Source organism: Meles meles, chromosome 2, assembly GCF_922984935.1.
Source record: "Meles meles chromosome 2, mMelMel3.1 paternal haplotype, whole genome shotgun sequence".
NCBI lineage: Eukaryota > Metazoa > Chordata > Mammalia > Carnivora > Mustelidae > Meles > Meles meles.
The window spans coordinates 192695056-192711274 of record NC_060067.1 but is presented as its reverse complement, the minus strand read 5'-3'; the positions used below and the strand labels follow the sequence as shown (position 1 = coordinate 192711274).

The following is a 16219-nucleotide window of genomic DNA, read 5'->3' as shown; positions in this document are numbered from 1 at the left end:
AAGAAACAGTAGAGTATTTCTCCACCTTCCTTTACAAAAATAACTGAGAGAGCTTTGGTTTCCGTTTTTGTTCTCCTTGTCTGTTAAGAGATTTGAAGAAATGGTATGAAAATGCAGAGCTGGGACCTTCAGAAACTATTCGAAGCACCTCACTCCAAGTAACTCCCAAATCTGGAGAAGACACGAAGCTCTAGCACACCTACTTCCTAGAGAGGACGTGAATCCTAGCTTTCGACATTGGAGAAACAATAAAGATTATCATGACTCTCATGAAGTACGAAAATTCCACTGAATTTGGCAATAAGGCAACTAATGTTGGGGGCTAGCCGGCCCTGCGATCCTCTCCTGCTGCGGCCTCAGGGAACCACACGCTCCCTGCTCATCTGGGCGCTGCTCCCCCCACCCCAACCCTCCCCCGGTGTGGTGGTTTCATGAGCCCTGGGCCTGTCACTCCAATCTTTCCCTCCAGGGTCTCTGGCACTGGCCTGAACTCCAGCCAGGCTGTGATGGGGAACAGCAAGGGGCCCTCAGCGGCTTCGACTTCTCTGAACTCGGGGAGCTGCTCAGTCAGGCTGACCTTTGTGCCTTTTCCTGGGAAGACTGGCCAATTCAAAAAGGAAGCTAAAATGTGATGGTTTTCCTTCCTGTCCCAATTTACGATGATAAGAAGTACGGATACGAAAGAAATCCAAGTGAAAACTAAGGGGAAACTAAGTCTTGCTCATCCAGAAGCTTCGGTTGAATCGCTAATGATTTTAGTCAGTGTGATTCTGTGCAAAATATCCTCGATAAGGCTCTGGCTCATTTTCAAAGTAAACAAACAAATAAAAAAAATGAAAAGAAGAAAAGATAAAAAGAAGACAATGATGCATGTTTAGAAAAAATTAAAAATGAGCCTATCATATGTATACATTTCTTACATACACGTGCCATATGGAACAAAGCAAATGTAGTGTGTGAAGTGTAAAATTTGGGAAAGTATGGGTTATGGGTTTTTTTACCCCCCATTTCCAAGCCTAGATCAAAGCAATCTTGTTTGGAAATGGACGGCTGCAACGCAAATGAGCCTGAGATATGGTGAAAGGCCGCCCCGTAAACATTCCTCAAAGAGAACAGTAGCAGGGGAGTACGGGTCAGTTACTCATACTCTCCATCACCATCGCAATGCTTTGTAAAAGACAGCTTCTTTCTAGGCTGTCTGGGATTTATGGAATATTGATTTTGTTGGCAACAATCCACTGTAATCCAGTCCCAAGTTCAAATCCGCTGTGGCCTTTCCCCGTGGGCGTTCACTAGGTCTTCTGCTCGGCGGCTGTGGCACTCTGAGCGGGAGCTTCCGGCTTCATGATCTGGTACGTGATGAGATACTCAGGGTACGCCTGCAAAGGGCCAGAAGAGAAACGAGTCACTCCTGTGGCCGGTACAGTAGTCAGTGGGCGTCTCAGAGGCTGTGGTCCCCATCAGTGTTCCACACACACCCCAGAGCCCATGAAGGCTGGCCATTGATAGATGCCTGAACAACACACACACGCCAGACAGACCTATGTATTGCCTAGAAACATGTCTAGACCCTGTCATCTAGAGGACTGCTGTAATGTGGTTTCCACTCTGAGCATCCTGAAGCAGTGCGTTCGTCCTTCATGCACATGCCGCGGCCCGGAAAACTAAGGCAGGAGAAAGTCTCTCTCTTTTCCACCTCACTTGACAAAGTGCTGTCACATAGCATATGTTTAATAAAACGTTGGTGAAGGAAAGAGTAATTTGGCTGAACTGATTTCAAATTAATTACTCCCAAATATAATCCACTGAGCTAGAAGGAGGAAGGGTGAGGCCTGGTGAGTCACCAGTAACTTGGAACTGTTTGGAGATCATTTTTAAAAGTTGACTAATAAGGGCGCCTGGGTGGCTCAATGGGTTAAAGTCTCTGCCTTCAGCTCAGGTCATGATCCCAGGGTCCTGGGATTGAGTCCCGCATCAGGCTCTCTGCTCAGCAAGGAGCCTGCTTCCTCCTTTCTCTCTGCCTGCCTCTCTGCCTACTTGTGATCTCTCTCTGTCAAATAAATAAATAAAATCTTAAAAAAATAAAAATAAATAAATACAAGGTGACTAATAAAAGGCAACTTTCACAGGTAACATAATGGTTCAGACTGAGACTTGCCACCCCATTTATTCTCTTTCTCTCTGGCCACTTTTTCTTGAAGTACGTAAAATGAAGTACGTAAAATGGCTCTGTATCTGGAATGGAAAGACCGTTTCTTAGAGGAAATCACTCCCAAGACAATTGGGTGGGGGCAAAAAAAAAAAAAAACAACAACCCTTAAAACTATGTATGTTACGTAAGAATTCTTCAACCCTAAATATAACATAATGATACAACTAGAGGGACCATTTCAGAGTGCTCTGTGGCTGGAAACTAGTATTCTTTGGTGAGGTAAGTGTTTTAGGGCCCAAAAATAATTTGCTGAATGATGACTTACAAACTACTTGCTTAGGGATAGGGAGTAAGATAATAAAAAGAATAAAGGATCAAAAAAACTGAACTTTAAAAAGATACGTGAACAACTATGTTCACTGCATCATTATTTAAAGTAGTCAAGATAAAAGCAACCTAAGCGTCCATCAACAGAAGAATGGATAAAGAAGGTGTGAAGTGTGTGTGTATATAAATAAATAAATAAATAAACAACAAAATATTACTCAGCCGTTAAAAAAAAAAAGAGATCTTGCCATTTGTGACAACGTGGATGCCCTAGAGGGTATTTGCTAAGTGAAGTGAGTCAGACAGAGAAAGACAAATACCATATGATTTAACTTATATTCTACAAAACAAAACAAAACAAACAACAAAATACTAGTAAACCGAATCCAATGATACGTTTAAAAAGTCATTCATCACCATCAAGTGGGAAGTACTCCTGGCTTACAAGGGTGGTTCAATATTTGCAAACCAACCAACATGACACATCACATCAGTAAGAGAAAGGATAAAAACCATACGATCATTTCAATAGATGTAGAACAATCACTTGACAAAGTACAACACCCATTTATGGTAAAAACTCTCAGCAAAGTAGGTTTAGAGGGAACATACCTCAACACAGGTATGGCATAATAAGAATCCAGTATGTGTAAGTTACTACTATAACATTATGATGACAATGATCCATTAAAGAGAAGTCCCTTCTGAGGGGGACTCAGCAGGAATACAAAGGACAAAAGTATAATTATACATTATAATTTTATGTTGGTAAAATACTTTAATATAATACCTATCATTCATATTCCAATGTTCTCAGTCGATTTAATGATGTTTCTCTTCCAATACCAGATCCACCTGGGCAGGACCTTAAGTTAGTTGTCCTGTCTCTTGGGTTTCATTGAATCTGGAGAGTTTTTAAAGTCTTTCTCTGCCTTTTATCATATGGACATTTCTGAAGAATCCAGTCTTCCCGTATTTTTTTTTTTAATAGAACATCCTCACTTTGATTAGAACAAGGTTATACATTCTTGGCTGGAATGTTGCACAGACAGTGGTGAGCCCTTCTCAGAGTATCACACCTGATGCACACTCTATTTCTATCTGCCCCTTCTTGGTGATGTTATTTTTGATCATCTGGTCAAGGCACTGCCCCTTTTCTCCAATGTATAATTACTGTTTTCTTCTCCTTTGTAGTTAGTAAGACCATACAAATATCCTTTTATTTTTAATCAAAATTGTCTCCTAGATTAAGCATCCATTTATGATTCTTGTCACAATGGTCCCAGATGATGATTTTCCAAATCCAGTACTCCCTCCACATCTATTCATCTCCCCTTGGCTTTCCACTACAAGCAAAAGCCTTCCTTGCCCCTTCATTTATCTATTTATCTATTTGTTATCACTACAGAATCATGGACTCCTGTTTTTTTCTCAGAGGCTTAAAATTTATTACTATATTTATTTTGGTAATCAAAGTGTTCCAGATTTGGCCAGTGGGAGCCCCTTCCTGCTGGCTGTGTCCTTGTGACATGGCCCCCACACAACTTTGAGTACTTCATTACTTCCAGGATGTTACAGGCTCACCTTGCTCCTATTCTGCTCCAGCCCTGGAATTAGCTGTTTCTCCGAAGAGCCTGAGTTCCTTTTGGTGGGGAATGGTATTAGAGACCAAGATCTAGGTCTAGGTGTGCTCACTGCTTTTGGGGTCTCCTTGCTTTCAGGAGACAGTGCTAAGAAATATATGCATATCTATGCTCATATGCGTACATGTACCTATATATTCTTACACACATCCCTGTACATACATACATATATAAGTACACAAACATACATACATGAGAAATGAGTTCCTATCAGTATCTCCAATTCCAGTCCATCTCTACAGTTATTCTCACCATCCCCCCATCATAGATTTGTATACCCCTTCTTCTACCATGAGAATCCCACCTCCCAAATCAAACATCAACACATTTACTCATTTGCTCAATCCTACAACACACCTAAAGGAGTTTCATTGCTTTGCCCATACCACCACCATCAACACATCTAGTAAACGAAGTTCAGGATTTGTGTGTCTTTCCTACAGCTACTCCACACCTTACCTGGCCAGGACTGATGGCATATAATAAAATACTATTTTCATACGTTACTTGTACTTAATTCCAGCTCTCTCTCTCTCTTTCTCTTTTTTCCCCCCAATTTTCCATCAGCGTAGTTAAGGTATCCATTTGAAATTCAATTAAATTCAGACAAACTGATCTCTGTTTTTAGACAAATCAACAGGCATTTAGCAGTACTGTGAGAGTTAAGGGCTGGGCTGGAAAATGATAGAAAGTTTTCCTGCTTGTTGACAATTTTACTTTGGAGCCTACACAGTGGGCAGAAACTGAATGCACTACAGCTTAAAAACTCGGAAAGCTATTGTTCTGTGTTAAGTGCCACAGTCAGAAATACTGAGAGTCAACTCACATGACCAGCCTGTAGCAAGTACATCCATAAAGAAAATTCTTTAAATGGAAGCTGCTCTCTGCTCTCTGTGCTGACATGTTCAGTAGCTCAGTTATGCTGATTTGATGGGTACCGTACCTGTTCGCCTCTGTAGATGACATATTCGGCATATGCCAGCCCGTTCACACTTGGTCTCCCGATCACTGAGTGATGTCCTGGAGGGGCATGAGCCATTTTCATGGTGCTGAACTGCAGAAAGGATTTTCCAAGGGTCACCCTACAGAAAAGCATTTGCCTAAAGGAAAAAGGAAAGCAATGCTTTGAAGGAAGCATTAAATCTTAGAGTGACAGAACTCTTAGGTATGATCATTTTCTAAAATAAATATTTAACACAAGGCAGGCTAACTTAAAATGTCACTTTCACATTTGAGTACGGATGGATGGGATGGAATTTGATATCCTGATTTACCATAAGCAGCAGGCTCAATAGTTAAAGTAGGTTTGGTGTGGTTACAGAATCAATGACAGAAAATACCCAGCAAGTTCTGACTAGTCGAAAAAGAGGAATCCTAGCAAAATCGGAGTTCTTGCGAGGATGAACCAGGGTGGGGGGGGGGGTGCAGCAGGGAGGGCAGGAGGACTGAAGCAAATACACAGAAGGCAGCACCATTTGAAATCAAGATGGGGTTTACTCATTGTGAAGAAGTAAAAACCAGGATGAGATTAATAATAAAAGTAGATCATACACGAAAGCGCTTAGCTTAAATGTATGGCTGGAAATCTTCCTACCTGGGTGAAAGATGTTGACTATTACACAGGACAAGAGATGCTGATTAAAAAGAAATCATTATATATGCATTATATAAACTAACCCTAGCCTGCCACCTGTTTTTGTAAATAAAATTTTATTGGAATGCAGCCACACACTCATTCACGTGTCCTCTGTGGCTGCTTCCGCACTGCGAGGGCTGAGGTCAGTCACTGCGACAGGGATCGTATGGCCTGCAAAGCCTGAAATATTAGGTAGCCCTTTAAAATCAAAGTTTGTAAGCCTTTAATATAAACCACAAACGTTTTAACTACTTAGTGAGACTGATCATACTGTTAAATGTGTAAAATAGTTATTACTCAAATAGTTTGTTTTTAGTAATAGAGCATGATCTTTGCATTGTAACTAACCAGAGATACTATTCTGAGTCAGATTGTGCCAGACCCAGCGTAACTGGGTCCTGCCTCGGCGGGCTTTTCCAGCACAATATTCCTGATGACCCTGCAGGGTGCTGGCCTGGTATCAGCGGCATTCTCTTGGAGGTCCCCATGGAAAAGGTTTTTTGTTTTTTTTTAAGAGAGAAAGAGAGAGAGAGAGAGAGAGAGAGCAAGAGCACGCACATGGAAGCAGGGAAAGGAGGGGGAGCAGAGAACATCTTAAGCAGGCTCCGTGAAGACACGGGGTCAGAGACCATGACCTGAGTGGAAATGAAGAGTTGGACGCTGGACCCCTGGAGCGCCTAGGCGCCCCAGCCCGACTGTGACAGAGGGAGGTGCCCGAGCTCCATCTCCACGTCATGGCAGCACGGTGGTGTCACTGGACCCTGCCCGCTCAGTCTGCTGGGCCCACTGCCAGACGGGCCCTCGCCTCCTGCCCCCAGCCCCCCTGTCGCTGTGGGGGCAGGAGAAGATGCAGGCCTGGCCCGTGAAGTTGCGGGCAGCAGACAGGCCGGTGGAGAGCACCGGCTCCAGCCCCGCTCCCTGGCCAGCCCTGGGTGTCATGCTGCATTCTGCAGACACAGCAGCCCCACGCGGGGGGATACCAGTGCCCTATGGGGCAAATGGTGATCTGTGTCAGACAGGAGCTGGCAGGTGAATTCAGCTCTGGTCTCCCACACTGTACTAGAGTTCACAAGCCTCTCTGAAGGTGACGTCTCATGGACTGAGCCACAGACCGCACTTGTTATGAAACAGGCCAACGCACTGACGCATCTCCCTGTCTTCGCTCCGCCTCGCTTCTCTCTGCGCCGTCACTCCTGCTTATCCGGTATTGCACTTGCCAAGAAAGTGCTAGCACATTAAGCTTTTGCTTCAGGCTCTGCTTCCTAGGAAATCCTGACATAAACTTACGTGTCTAATTGCAGTGGGCAACTGCTATTCTTCATCTAGGTTCACTTTTAGTGCTGATTTAGGACAGGTTTGCAGCAACAAGAGTTTCGGCATGTCACACATCCATTGGAACTTTTGTGTGCTCTTAACCAGAGAGGCCTTACTAGAAAGAAGGTTCCTTTTGGACATACTGCAACTAGAACTGCTGGTGGCTGTAAGATTTTCATGAAGGAACGGAGAAGAGGAAGTTTCAAGGTCAACAACTATAATGAATTTCAAGGCTATCTGGATCTTTTGGGGGTTTCCCCTGAGTTACAAGATCTCTAAGTAACCTTTCCATCTGGTTAATTTAAAGAAAAATACAATCAACTACAATCTTTGTAATGTACAATTCTTTTGTGTTTTCTCCAGTGGGATGGAAGAGAATGGTATTTTTTTCACTGACTTCAGAGAGATTATACTCTTATTCTCTTGAATTTGGGTTTTAAAATTCTCTTTAAAAAGCTAACATTCATGTGCTTACTATTACATCCAAAGTTAATATTCTGAAATTGAACTTTTCAAGGCAAATTATATATCCTGCCTTAAAGCACAGCTAGCAACATCAGAAACAGATTAAAGATTCAACTTGTTTACAGAAGTTGTGCGTCTTAGCTTAAAAGTATCTAAAGCTAGAGGTTCTTCAACAGAAATAATTCTCAATCTTTTCTTTTTCTGAATCTGAAGCAAGGCAAGGGAAGCCCAGGGAGAAAGTCAAGGTGGAGGGAGTTTCATCGTAACCTGGGACTGGCTGACACGTATCTGGCTTCTGCTAGCGTGGCTAGTAGCTCTGTGTCATTTCTCCTGTTAGGATAGACTCCGGTCAGCTATTTTTATTCAACCCCAAACCAGTGTGATTCACTCTGAGTAACAACACTGAGGGTAAGTGACTTCTGTAGAGCCTGAGGAACTACTGGGGCCCATGACCTGAAGACAGCAATCCCAAAGGCAAGCCACTCACCTGTGACATATGTAGCATGACCGGTCTTTGTGTGTGGGGCAGCCTGTGCCTCCTCCAATCCCATACACATACTGGTTGCTTTTGGAGGAGTTTTCAGCAAAATAAATCCCGGCACCAAACATTCCTCCTATGTACGCATGTCGCTCATCAAACCCTTTATGAATAATGGCATTAATGAAAGGAGAACCTAAAAACAGAAACACAGAAAGATCAGTGTTTTTGAATACTTCTCTAGAACCTCAATTAGCTACAAACTATTTGCACTTGGCAGGTAATATTAAGTTATCAATAATGTGCATATGAACTTGTAAGATGGTCTACCATATCTAAATTATTTCTCGTACTGGAATCTTAGCAGGGACCCAGTGTTTGCCAAGCAAGGATGTAATGTGGATTTTGCGGATGGCATGAGATTTTTAGATAGTGAAGTACAGGGGCGCCTGGGTGGTCATGATCTCAGGGTTGTGAGACTGAGCCCCACGTCAGGCTACATGCTGGGCATGGAGTCTTCTTAAGATTCTTTCTCTCCCTCTGCTCCTCCACCCCTCCCCCACCCAAAAGATGGTAAGGTCCCTGTGGCTTTAAAAATGTGGATTTTTATGCCCAATCTTACTTTACACAAAAACAGATAATCTGATAAACTGAAAACAATTATGCTAAACTGTGATGAAAATATTTCACTATCTAGATGGCTCAACTTGCAGAACAAGTTCTGAAACCATTCCAGATAAGTTATTCTCATTCTACATGCCCTGGAAAGCCTGTCCTAACATGCAATGCATTAGCAAACTGTACTGACACATAATTTAAAAAAAAAAAAAAAAAACAGCCATTTTCAGCACAACACTAATACAGTCAATAACACAGGCTTTCCACGTTATTGGAATTCGCAAAAGCCGGAGAGATAGAGACAGGCGTGCTGCTCACCGTGAAATAACATGCGCTCGTTGTGATGGTTGTGATTCTCCTCAGACACCTCCTTCTGTCTGTGACAGAATCGCTCCCTCAACTTCTTGTTGACAACTTTCTGAATCTTTAAGGATGAGGGAGAAAGAAGCAAATTAGTGAAATGGATGTTAGTTGGCAGTTTATAATTTAAAATGAAAAGTATGCTTTCTTTGAGAAAGTTTCAATTCTTGGTTTTTGTTTCATTTGCTTAAAACATTATTTAAAAAGGATAACGTTGCCAGGGCAGTGTAACTAAATTAACATTCTGGCCGTTAGTGACAAAATTTTCAGGTATGGCTTTGGTTATTTCTGCACTAGACCTGGTTGTACCTCAGAATCACCTGAGGAATTAAAGAAAAGACAAAGCTATTCCTAGACTCCTCCCAGGCTTGTTGAATGTTGGGATACAGGGGCCGGTAACTCTGCATTCTTCTTTAGAAGCTAAAAACTCTCCAGGGAATTCAGGGGGCACTGGTGGAACTTCCAAGGATGTAGTCAGTTCTCAACAGGTTTTATGTATCTTTATGATACTCCTTTGAAAAAAGCACATCTATCCCATGTTATAAATTAAGATACTGAAATTAAGAGATACATGCATTCTGATATAATCACTGACTCAGTCAGATTGAAAACCAGGCCTTCAAAGCTACTCGGAAGTGGTGATAAAAACTCTCTCAGCTCTGGTCTACATCTGTGGGCAAGCTGGGTCTCATCACTGTATCTGTACCACCAACCCCAGGAGATCTAGCCTTCTGTCTGTAGCTTTCCTGTTTCCATCCAGTCTCTGTTTCTGGTGAAATACGGTCTTGAGGGATTAGAGGAAAGTGACACCTGACTGCCAGGCAACAGATGGCTGATTATCTCGACAGTTTAAAAATAGGACGTTTAAAAAAACCTTTTCATTGTCTAGATTTGATTTTCAGATACGCCCTGCAATCCAATTTTCACCCTGAAGTTTTGAAGACTTACTCGAATGACGTTGTATCTGTTGAAGATACCACCGGCATTGCCACCATCTCTGTGTTCTCGGATCGTACTCTGCATCTACAGAACAAAATAACAGAACTTTCTGGAAATATGCCAGTATATAATTCTAAAAGACATTCCTCTGTTTTCAACATTCACTTCTGTTACACTTTTTTATGATGAGTCTCAGACTCAGGGCTAATAAATAAATAGGAGTTGACTATAAATGGTTCACCAGAATTTAATGGGTAAGTATTTCTGATGAGAAAGTAGTCATGACATAAACATTAAACTTCTGCCTTTTCTCTTTATTTTCTAGTAAAAGCTTTGGAAGGTTTTCCTGTAAGCACAATGGGGAACACAGAAATAAAACATCAGGGGCGCCTGGGTGGCTCAGTGCGTTAAGCCGCTGCCTTCGGCTCAGGTCATGATCTCAGAGTCCTGGGATCGAGTCCCACATCGGGATCTCTGCTCAGCAGGGAGCCTGCTTCCCTCTCTCTCTCTCTCTCTCTGCCTACTTGTGATCTCTCTCTCGCTGTCAAATAAATAAATAAAATCTTTAAAAAAAAAAAAGAAATAAAACATCACATTAAGTTATCTACATTACTATTTTATGTTACTGAGAATGAGAAGCAACACTGGGATTAAGTCAAACTTAAACTCACATTTGACGAATACTCACTAAACAAATGCTCAAATAAACACAAAGAATTTTAAAAAATCAATAAACTTCTGTTCCCTGGGTGAAACAGACCACATTATCAATTTGGGATCTCAAAGAACATCTTTGCGACCAGGAGAAGCTGGGTATGCCAGGTAACTAAGAGTAACTTCCCTCTGAGTGGTACTCTTTCTTCATCCGCTCTCCAAATTCAAAAGGATTATGGAAAAGTAAAATGTTCTAAAGACCCAAGTTTCTCATAGAATTGACTCAAAAGAGTTAATTCTCTATCTTACTGCTCTGTTTGCAAAGTTATTCATCACATTTTGGACATTATTCTCCAAATCTGCTAACCACTAACAGGGTGATTAGGCAGGAAGATCCTAGAAGGTGCTACACTGCCCTGACAGAATGGCCAGGCCTGAGCGGAAAACCCACCCTAGGGTAACAGGGCCAGACTTCCCAGCATAAGAATAACATGACTCTAGTTAAAAGGCAGAAAATAAACAAAAAGACTCAGGCATGCATTTCTCTGCAAAATAATAGAATTAGTTAGGTGGCTTGTTTATTGTGAAAATGGCATTAGGCACTTTGTTTATTATGTGTAAGAAATGAGGGGGAAGCCAGAGTAGGGAGGGAATTTCTGTGGTGTCTGTCTGGCAGGAGGGGTCATCCATATAGTGCTTTAACACAGTGACTGAAGTTGGGAAAGGTGACTGAGTTATGAGGCAGATTTCATACGCGAACAGGAAAAGTAGGCGTATTATTTTATCGTCACATTTTATAACTTTGCGTGAAAATAAAATCAAGAAGGTATTTGCTATTTGTGAGGCAAGATTCTCACTTCCTATCATTCTTCTAGTAGCATTTGAACAACACAAGCAAATAGTTCTAAAAGAGTTCCTACTTGCCTGATTTCAAGAAGTCTCCAGGACGAAGAGACCCTTGTGGCCCGTCCACTGAAACCCTAGGCTTTTGATGGGAAAATCCTGTGGTAGAGCCCTAATCCACGGTCTTCCCTGAGTTTGGGCAGTACGCCACCACAATGGCTAAGGCAGTTAGGATGACGGAGAGGCGAGTGATCCTAAGTCACTGTCAGACAAGCTTATCTCTACTGAAAAAACAGGCTTAACCAGAGATTTCAGGAAAAGAGAATTAAAAATGTTGATGTACATTACCTCTTCTTCTACTGACTGATATTCCTTATCTTCTGGAGCAAGATCCAGCAAAATAGTTCCCTGATTAACACAGTGAAAAGTCAAATAAGGATTGGTGCCTGTAGGAAAGAAAAATTAATGAATTAAAGTCCACACTGTTCAGGCTCAATTTTAGGGACAACTTTATCATAAATAACTGATATTTTGGAACAAGTTTAAATTATTTGCAATGTGACCTTCATATATAAGGTTCTATTGAACAAATACCTCCAAAGACAAGAGAGAAGTAATGGAGAGTGGATTGGGGATCAATTTGATCTGTTTTACAGAGTTCCCCAACATGGCTTAACAATTCCTTGATGAACTGAATTCCATTATAAACATACATGCAGCTGTGTCTGATACAAAAGAGAAATACACTGTAATCACAATGCAGTCAAGTCTAAAATCTAAGAATTATCCTGTAAAAACTCTGTGAGATGGCTTGAAATGGCCACTCAGAATTCAAGTCTAAAATAGATTATTCTTGTTAACTTCATTGCCTTTGTTGATTTAATGCAGACAAATAAGCAAGACTTAAACTCAAAAACTGCTACCATTTAGTTTCATGTTACTCTTGTGACTTTGTTGGCTCTGCTGTGACTAAATCAAGTTTTTCCCCTTCTCTCCCTTTGCTTTCCTATTGTGAAAGCACTTGGGGCAAACACAGAGATGATAAACGGGGAGGCCGACAAGGGGGGGGAGATAGGAGGCTTGTAACAGCACAGTACAGTGGAAAAAAGCCTGAGCTGCCAGTTGTGGGGACAAAGGTTCAGGATGAGGTCAGAGGAAGAGGTCAGATTATGAAAAGCCACGCTACGAATGTCTGATTTTATCCCCAAAGCAACAGGATTCTATTGAAAGGTGTTAAGCAATGGACTGATATAATCATAGAGTCATTTTGAAAAGAGTCTTCTGGGAGCAGTGCAGCCAGGCACGGGGTTTGGGGGGTTGGGGAGGTTGGGGGGTGGGGGGTGGCAAAGGTGAGGCTCCGAGATAAGCTGGAAGGCGGTTGTGACAGTCCAGGGGAGAGATGACAGTGGCTTGGATTAGGTGACCTGTACTAGATTCAACAGCAGTGGGAAAGGAAAGAAGTGAAGATTCCAGAGAGATTCAGCATATAAAGTGTTGGTGGGGAGAGGGGGCAGGAATCAGGTGCTATACCCTCCAAGTGTATGAGCCCTGGGTTCAGACCGCTTGAGCCCTGACAACTTACTTGTCCCACTAATTTCTGAGATTGATTCTTTTTCCCCAAATAACTTACCTTGTTGTCCACCTAATAGTCTTTCTACTCCTTTGATTAATTTATGGCGGTGTCCGTATGCATTGATGCCTATTTCTTTCAACTCCTCATGGCCCATATCAGCCAGTACATCTAGTGTAATCTGAAAAAATGGAACAAAATTAATCAACAAATCTTTAACAGTGGCTCAGTTCTTCCATGCGTCTTCAAAGCTACAATATCCCATCCAAACTGACAAATTCTTTTGTCTTCTTTAACTGTGAACTTAAAATCTTAAAGTTGTCTTGATAATTTTATCAGCTTTTTACTCACTTGAAATATTCCTTCCTTCTAGTCAGTGGTGAATGACAATGGCAGAAACAATGCTATAGAGATATAAAATGAACACTGCTGTATTTCCTTTTGATTATTTAACTCTACCACTTTGTGCCTGCCTCAAGATATAAGAGAAAACAACCAGAAGCTTGAAAACAGGGAAATACCAGATCCCCGCATCCAGCAGGTAGCAGAGCCGAATGGTGGGGGAAAGGGAGAGGGGCTTTGCACAAGGATAGAGAATGTGACAAGGAGGAAGCAGTTTTAGCTAAGTAGGATTTATATCAAGATAAAGAACTCCCCAATGCTGAGAAACAGTCAAGAATGGAAAAGGCTGCCTTTGAAAGCGGTGAGATTTAGAGCACGAGAATACAGTTATACAGAAGTTATATAAAAAATTCCAGTTCAGAAGAGAGTAGATGGTTTTTAAGTTCTCTTATAAATTCCCAGACTTAACAGTCCCTGAAGCCTTACATACACTCTGTTGTTGTAAAAACCGTGGTTTATAATTTCTGCTTATTCATCCCTGCAAATGGAGGTGGTTAGCTGGCGGCTGACTACCAGGACTCAAAATCACCCAGCGCCTCTGTTGACTAAAAGTAACTGTGACTCTACCGCCACCCAGTGGCAGAGTTCGGGATGCACAGGATGGAATCGGGGGCCTCCACATTTCTGGAGGGCTGAAACATGAAATCTAGCTCAGAAGAAGCTGGCCCTATGACAATACAAATACTACTTTACAAGATGAGCCTTTAGTTTTCTCTTTCCTTGGAAAACTGAGAAATCCTTTCATAGACACCCTTTTTCCAACTCAAATGAGGTATGTTTGATCTATCTGTAGTGTTCTCTACCTTTTTACTTGAACATACCATAAAAAACAAAACAAAAAAACCCCTGGCAAATTAGGCCTGGAGTTCGCTGATTTTTATTGCCAGAATGAAATATTATATAATGAGTCTGATCTTCTCGGTGCAGCAAGCATACATCACTCACTCTTCGGGAATCATGTCCTATACTGCTCCTAAGTGGCCATTTAAGAAATAATCGCTCCATTGTACAAAATGGGCAATTCGCTTCCAATCACCAAAAGGAAATTTTGAGTAGAGCTCTTAAAAAGCAACAGTTCTGAGATATACATCTTTGAGACAGAATAATTCACAACATAATAGGAGCCTGTATATTTTGAGCTAGACGTAATCTAATATACTTCGGTAGCCGGACACAGGGTTTCCTACATTAGCGATGTCCTCATTTTTTCCTTCTAAAACTTTAGTTCAAATAAGGTTAAAGGAAAAACAGGATTTTGTATCGATGTGGTAGCTTCAATTCAAAGAAACCTTAAGCTTTTCTGAATCTGGACATGAAGTGTATATCTGGAAGAATCAGAAACCAGGCCAAAGGACAGCGTCCTCTCTGTAAAGTTCTAGAAAAGAAATGGAGAGTGTTTGATGTATCTGACGACACAGCTCCACTCACAGAATGAATAGTTCCCTGACTCCTCACGACTACCTGAAGTTACTACTGACATCGTCATGGGGAACTGAGGCCCAAAGCGATCCTAAAAGCAGCACACAGGAGAACTGAGACGGATCGCCAGATCTCTCTTGCCCTTGCTTATATTTCTTAAAAAGCTGACTAGAAAGCTAAAATAACTAAACATTACATTTAGCTGCTGCGAATCCATGGTGCCAAATTTGTCCCCATATTTAACAGGCAGTGGCCACTGGAAAACCTTAAATGATAAGCTTAGAAATTCAGATTACTGTTCATTTGTTCATTCATTCTTATACAGTAGATTTAATGAACACCTTCTAGGTGCTAGGTATTTCCCCCCAAAAGTAACTTGTTGAACATTTCATTTAACTCTAAAACTATCCATTACAGCTCGGAAAGGAAAATAACTAGACCAAACTGGTAGTAAAAGAGCAGGGCTGGGAATCAAACAAGGTACTACCACAAAAGTTTATGCTTTTTCTTCTGACAAGATCAAAAAGTAAACACAATAACGTGGTAAAGTTTGGTATATGTTTTGGAGCAATCCCTATGGAAACTCTTAGGAACGTTCCTACTTGGTCAGGGTCGTAGGTAGGGCTGGGAAAGATGGAAGGGACAGGAGGTGGGTCAGGAAAGGTTCTTAGAAGAAGGTAACAACTTGGCTAAGAAGCAGAAGCTCATCAGGCAGAGGAAGGAGGAAAGGGTGTTTAAGACAAAGGGAACAGCATGTGCAAAAGGAAAATCCGGTAACATAATATAGAACATGAGACTCTCAGCACTGAAGTCCAAAAGCGTACGAAAGAGTATAAGATACAGAGAGGAAAGAAGAAGGGATGGACAGAGCAGCTTAATGCGCTTTATCTATCAAGTTAAGATGGTATCCAAACACTCCTAGCGGGCCTTTTCAGCAGAGTAACACGATCAAAGTTGTATCTGAGGAGGAGAATGGCAGCACTCTGCAGGGCAGGTTTGGAAGGGAAAGGACTGTGTGAACGAGGTAACGGAGAAGCCTTGAAGGGAGAAATCAGAGAGCAATTTCAAAATGATAGAAGAATACAGGGCCTGGTAAATAGAAATGGTTAAGAAAAAGGGAAAAAGGAATGGGAGTAGAGATTATTCCAAAAGTCTGAAAACTGGTGAATATGAGATTATTCTATCAAAAAAAGAAATGGAAATATCTGGAAGCAGGTTAGATGGATTTTAGATATGCTGTTCCATGATTCAGGCATTTTATACTATTAGAAATAGGATTTTTGGGGAAAATTATCTTTAATTCGCTTAAAAATAACTTAATTATCTCAAGGAAATTACAAGTTTCTTGGGCTAGGCATTTATATCTAGCACATATTAAAATCAAATTGATCAAACCTAT

The 16219-nt window shown here is 41.5% G+C and overlaps 1 protein-coding gene across 2 annotated transcripts in view; it reads right to left on the bottom strand.

Annotated features, from left to right (window-relative positions):
* Positions 1 to 314: 314 nt before the first annotated feature.
* TNKS (tankyrase) overlaps positions 315 to 16219 on the bottom strand; it is a 210244-nt gene continuing 194339 nt past the window's right edge. For both annotated transcript variants that reach the window (XM_045993366.1, XM_045993356.1), the window contains 7 exons: positions 13060 to 13180; positions 11778 to 11875; positions 9942 to 10016; positions 8952 to 9057; positions 8025 to 8211; positions 5066 to 5222; positions 315 to 1379 (listed from right to left, as the gene is read on the bottom strand). In XM_045993366.1, the coding sequence (XP_045849322.1) occupies positions 1293 to 1379; positions 5066 to 5222; positions 8025 to 8211; positions 8952 to 9057; positions 9942 to 10016; positions 11778 to 11875; positions 13060 to 13180 (831 nt within the window). In that variant the 3' untranslated portion in view covers positions 315 to 1292. The remainder of the gene's footprint in view (positions 1380 to 5065; positions 5223 to 8024; positions 8212 to 8951; positions 9058 to 9941; positions 10017 to 11777; positions 11876 to 13059; positions 13181 to 16219) is intronic.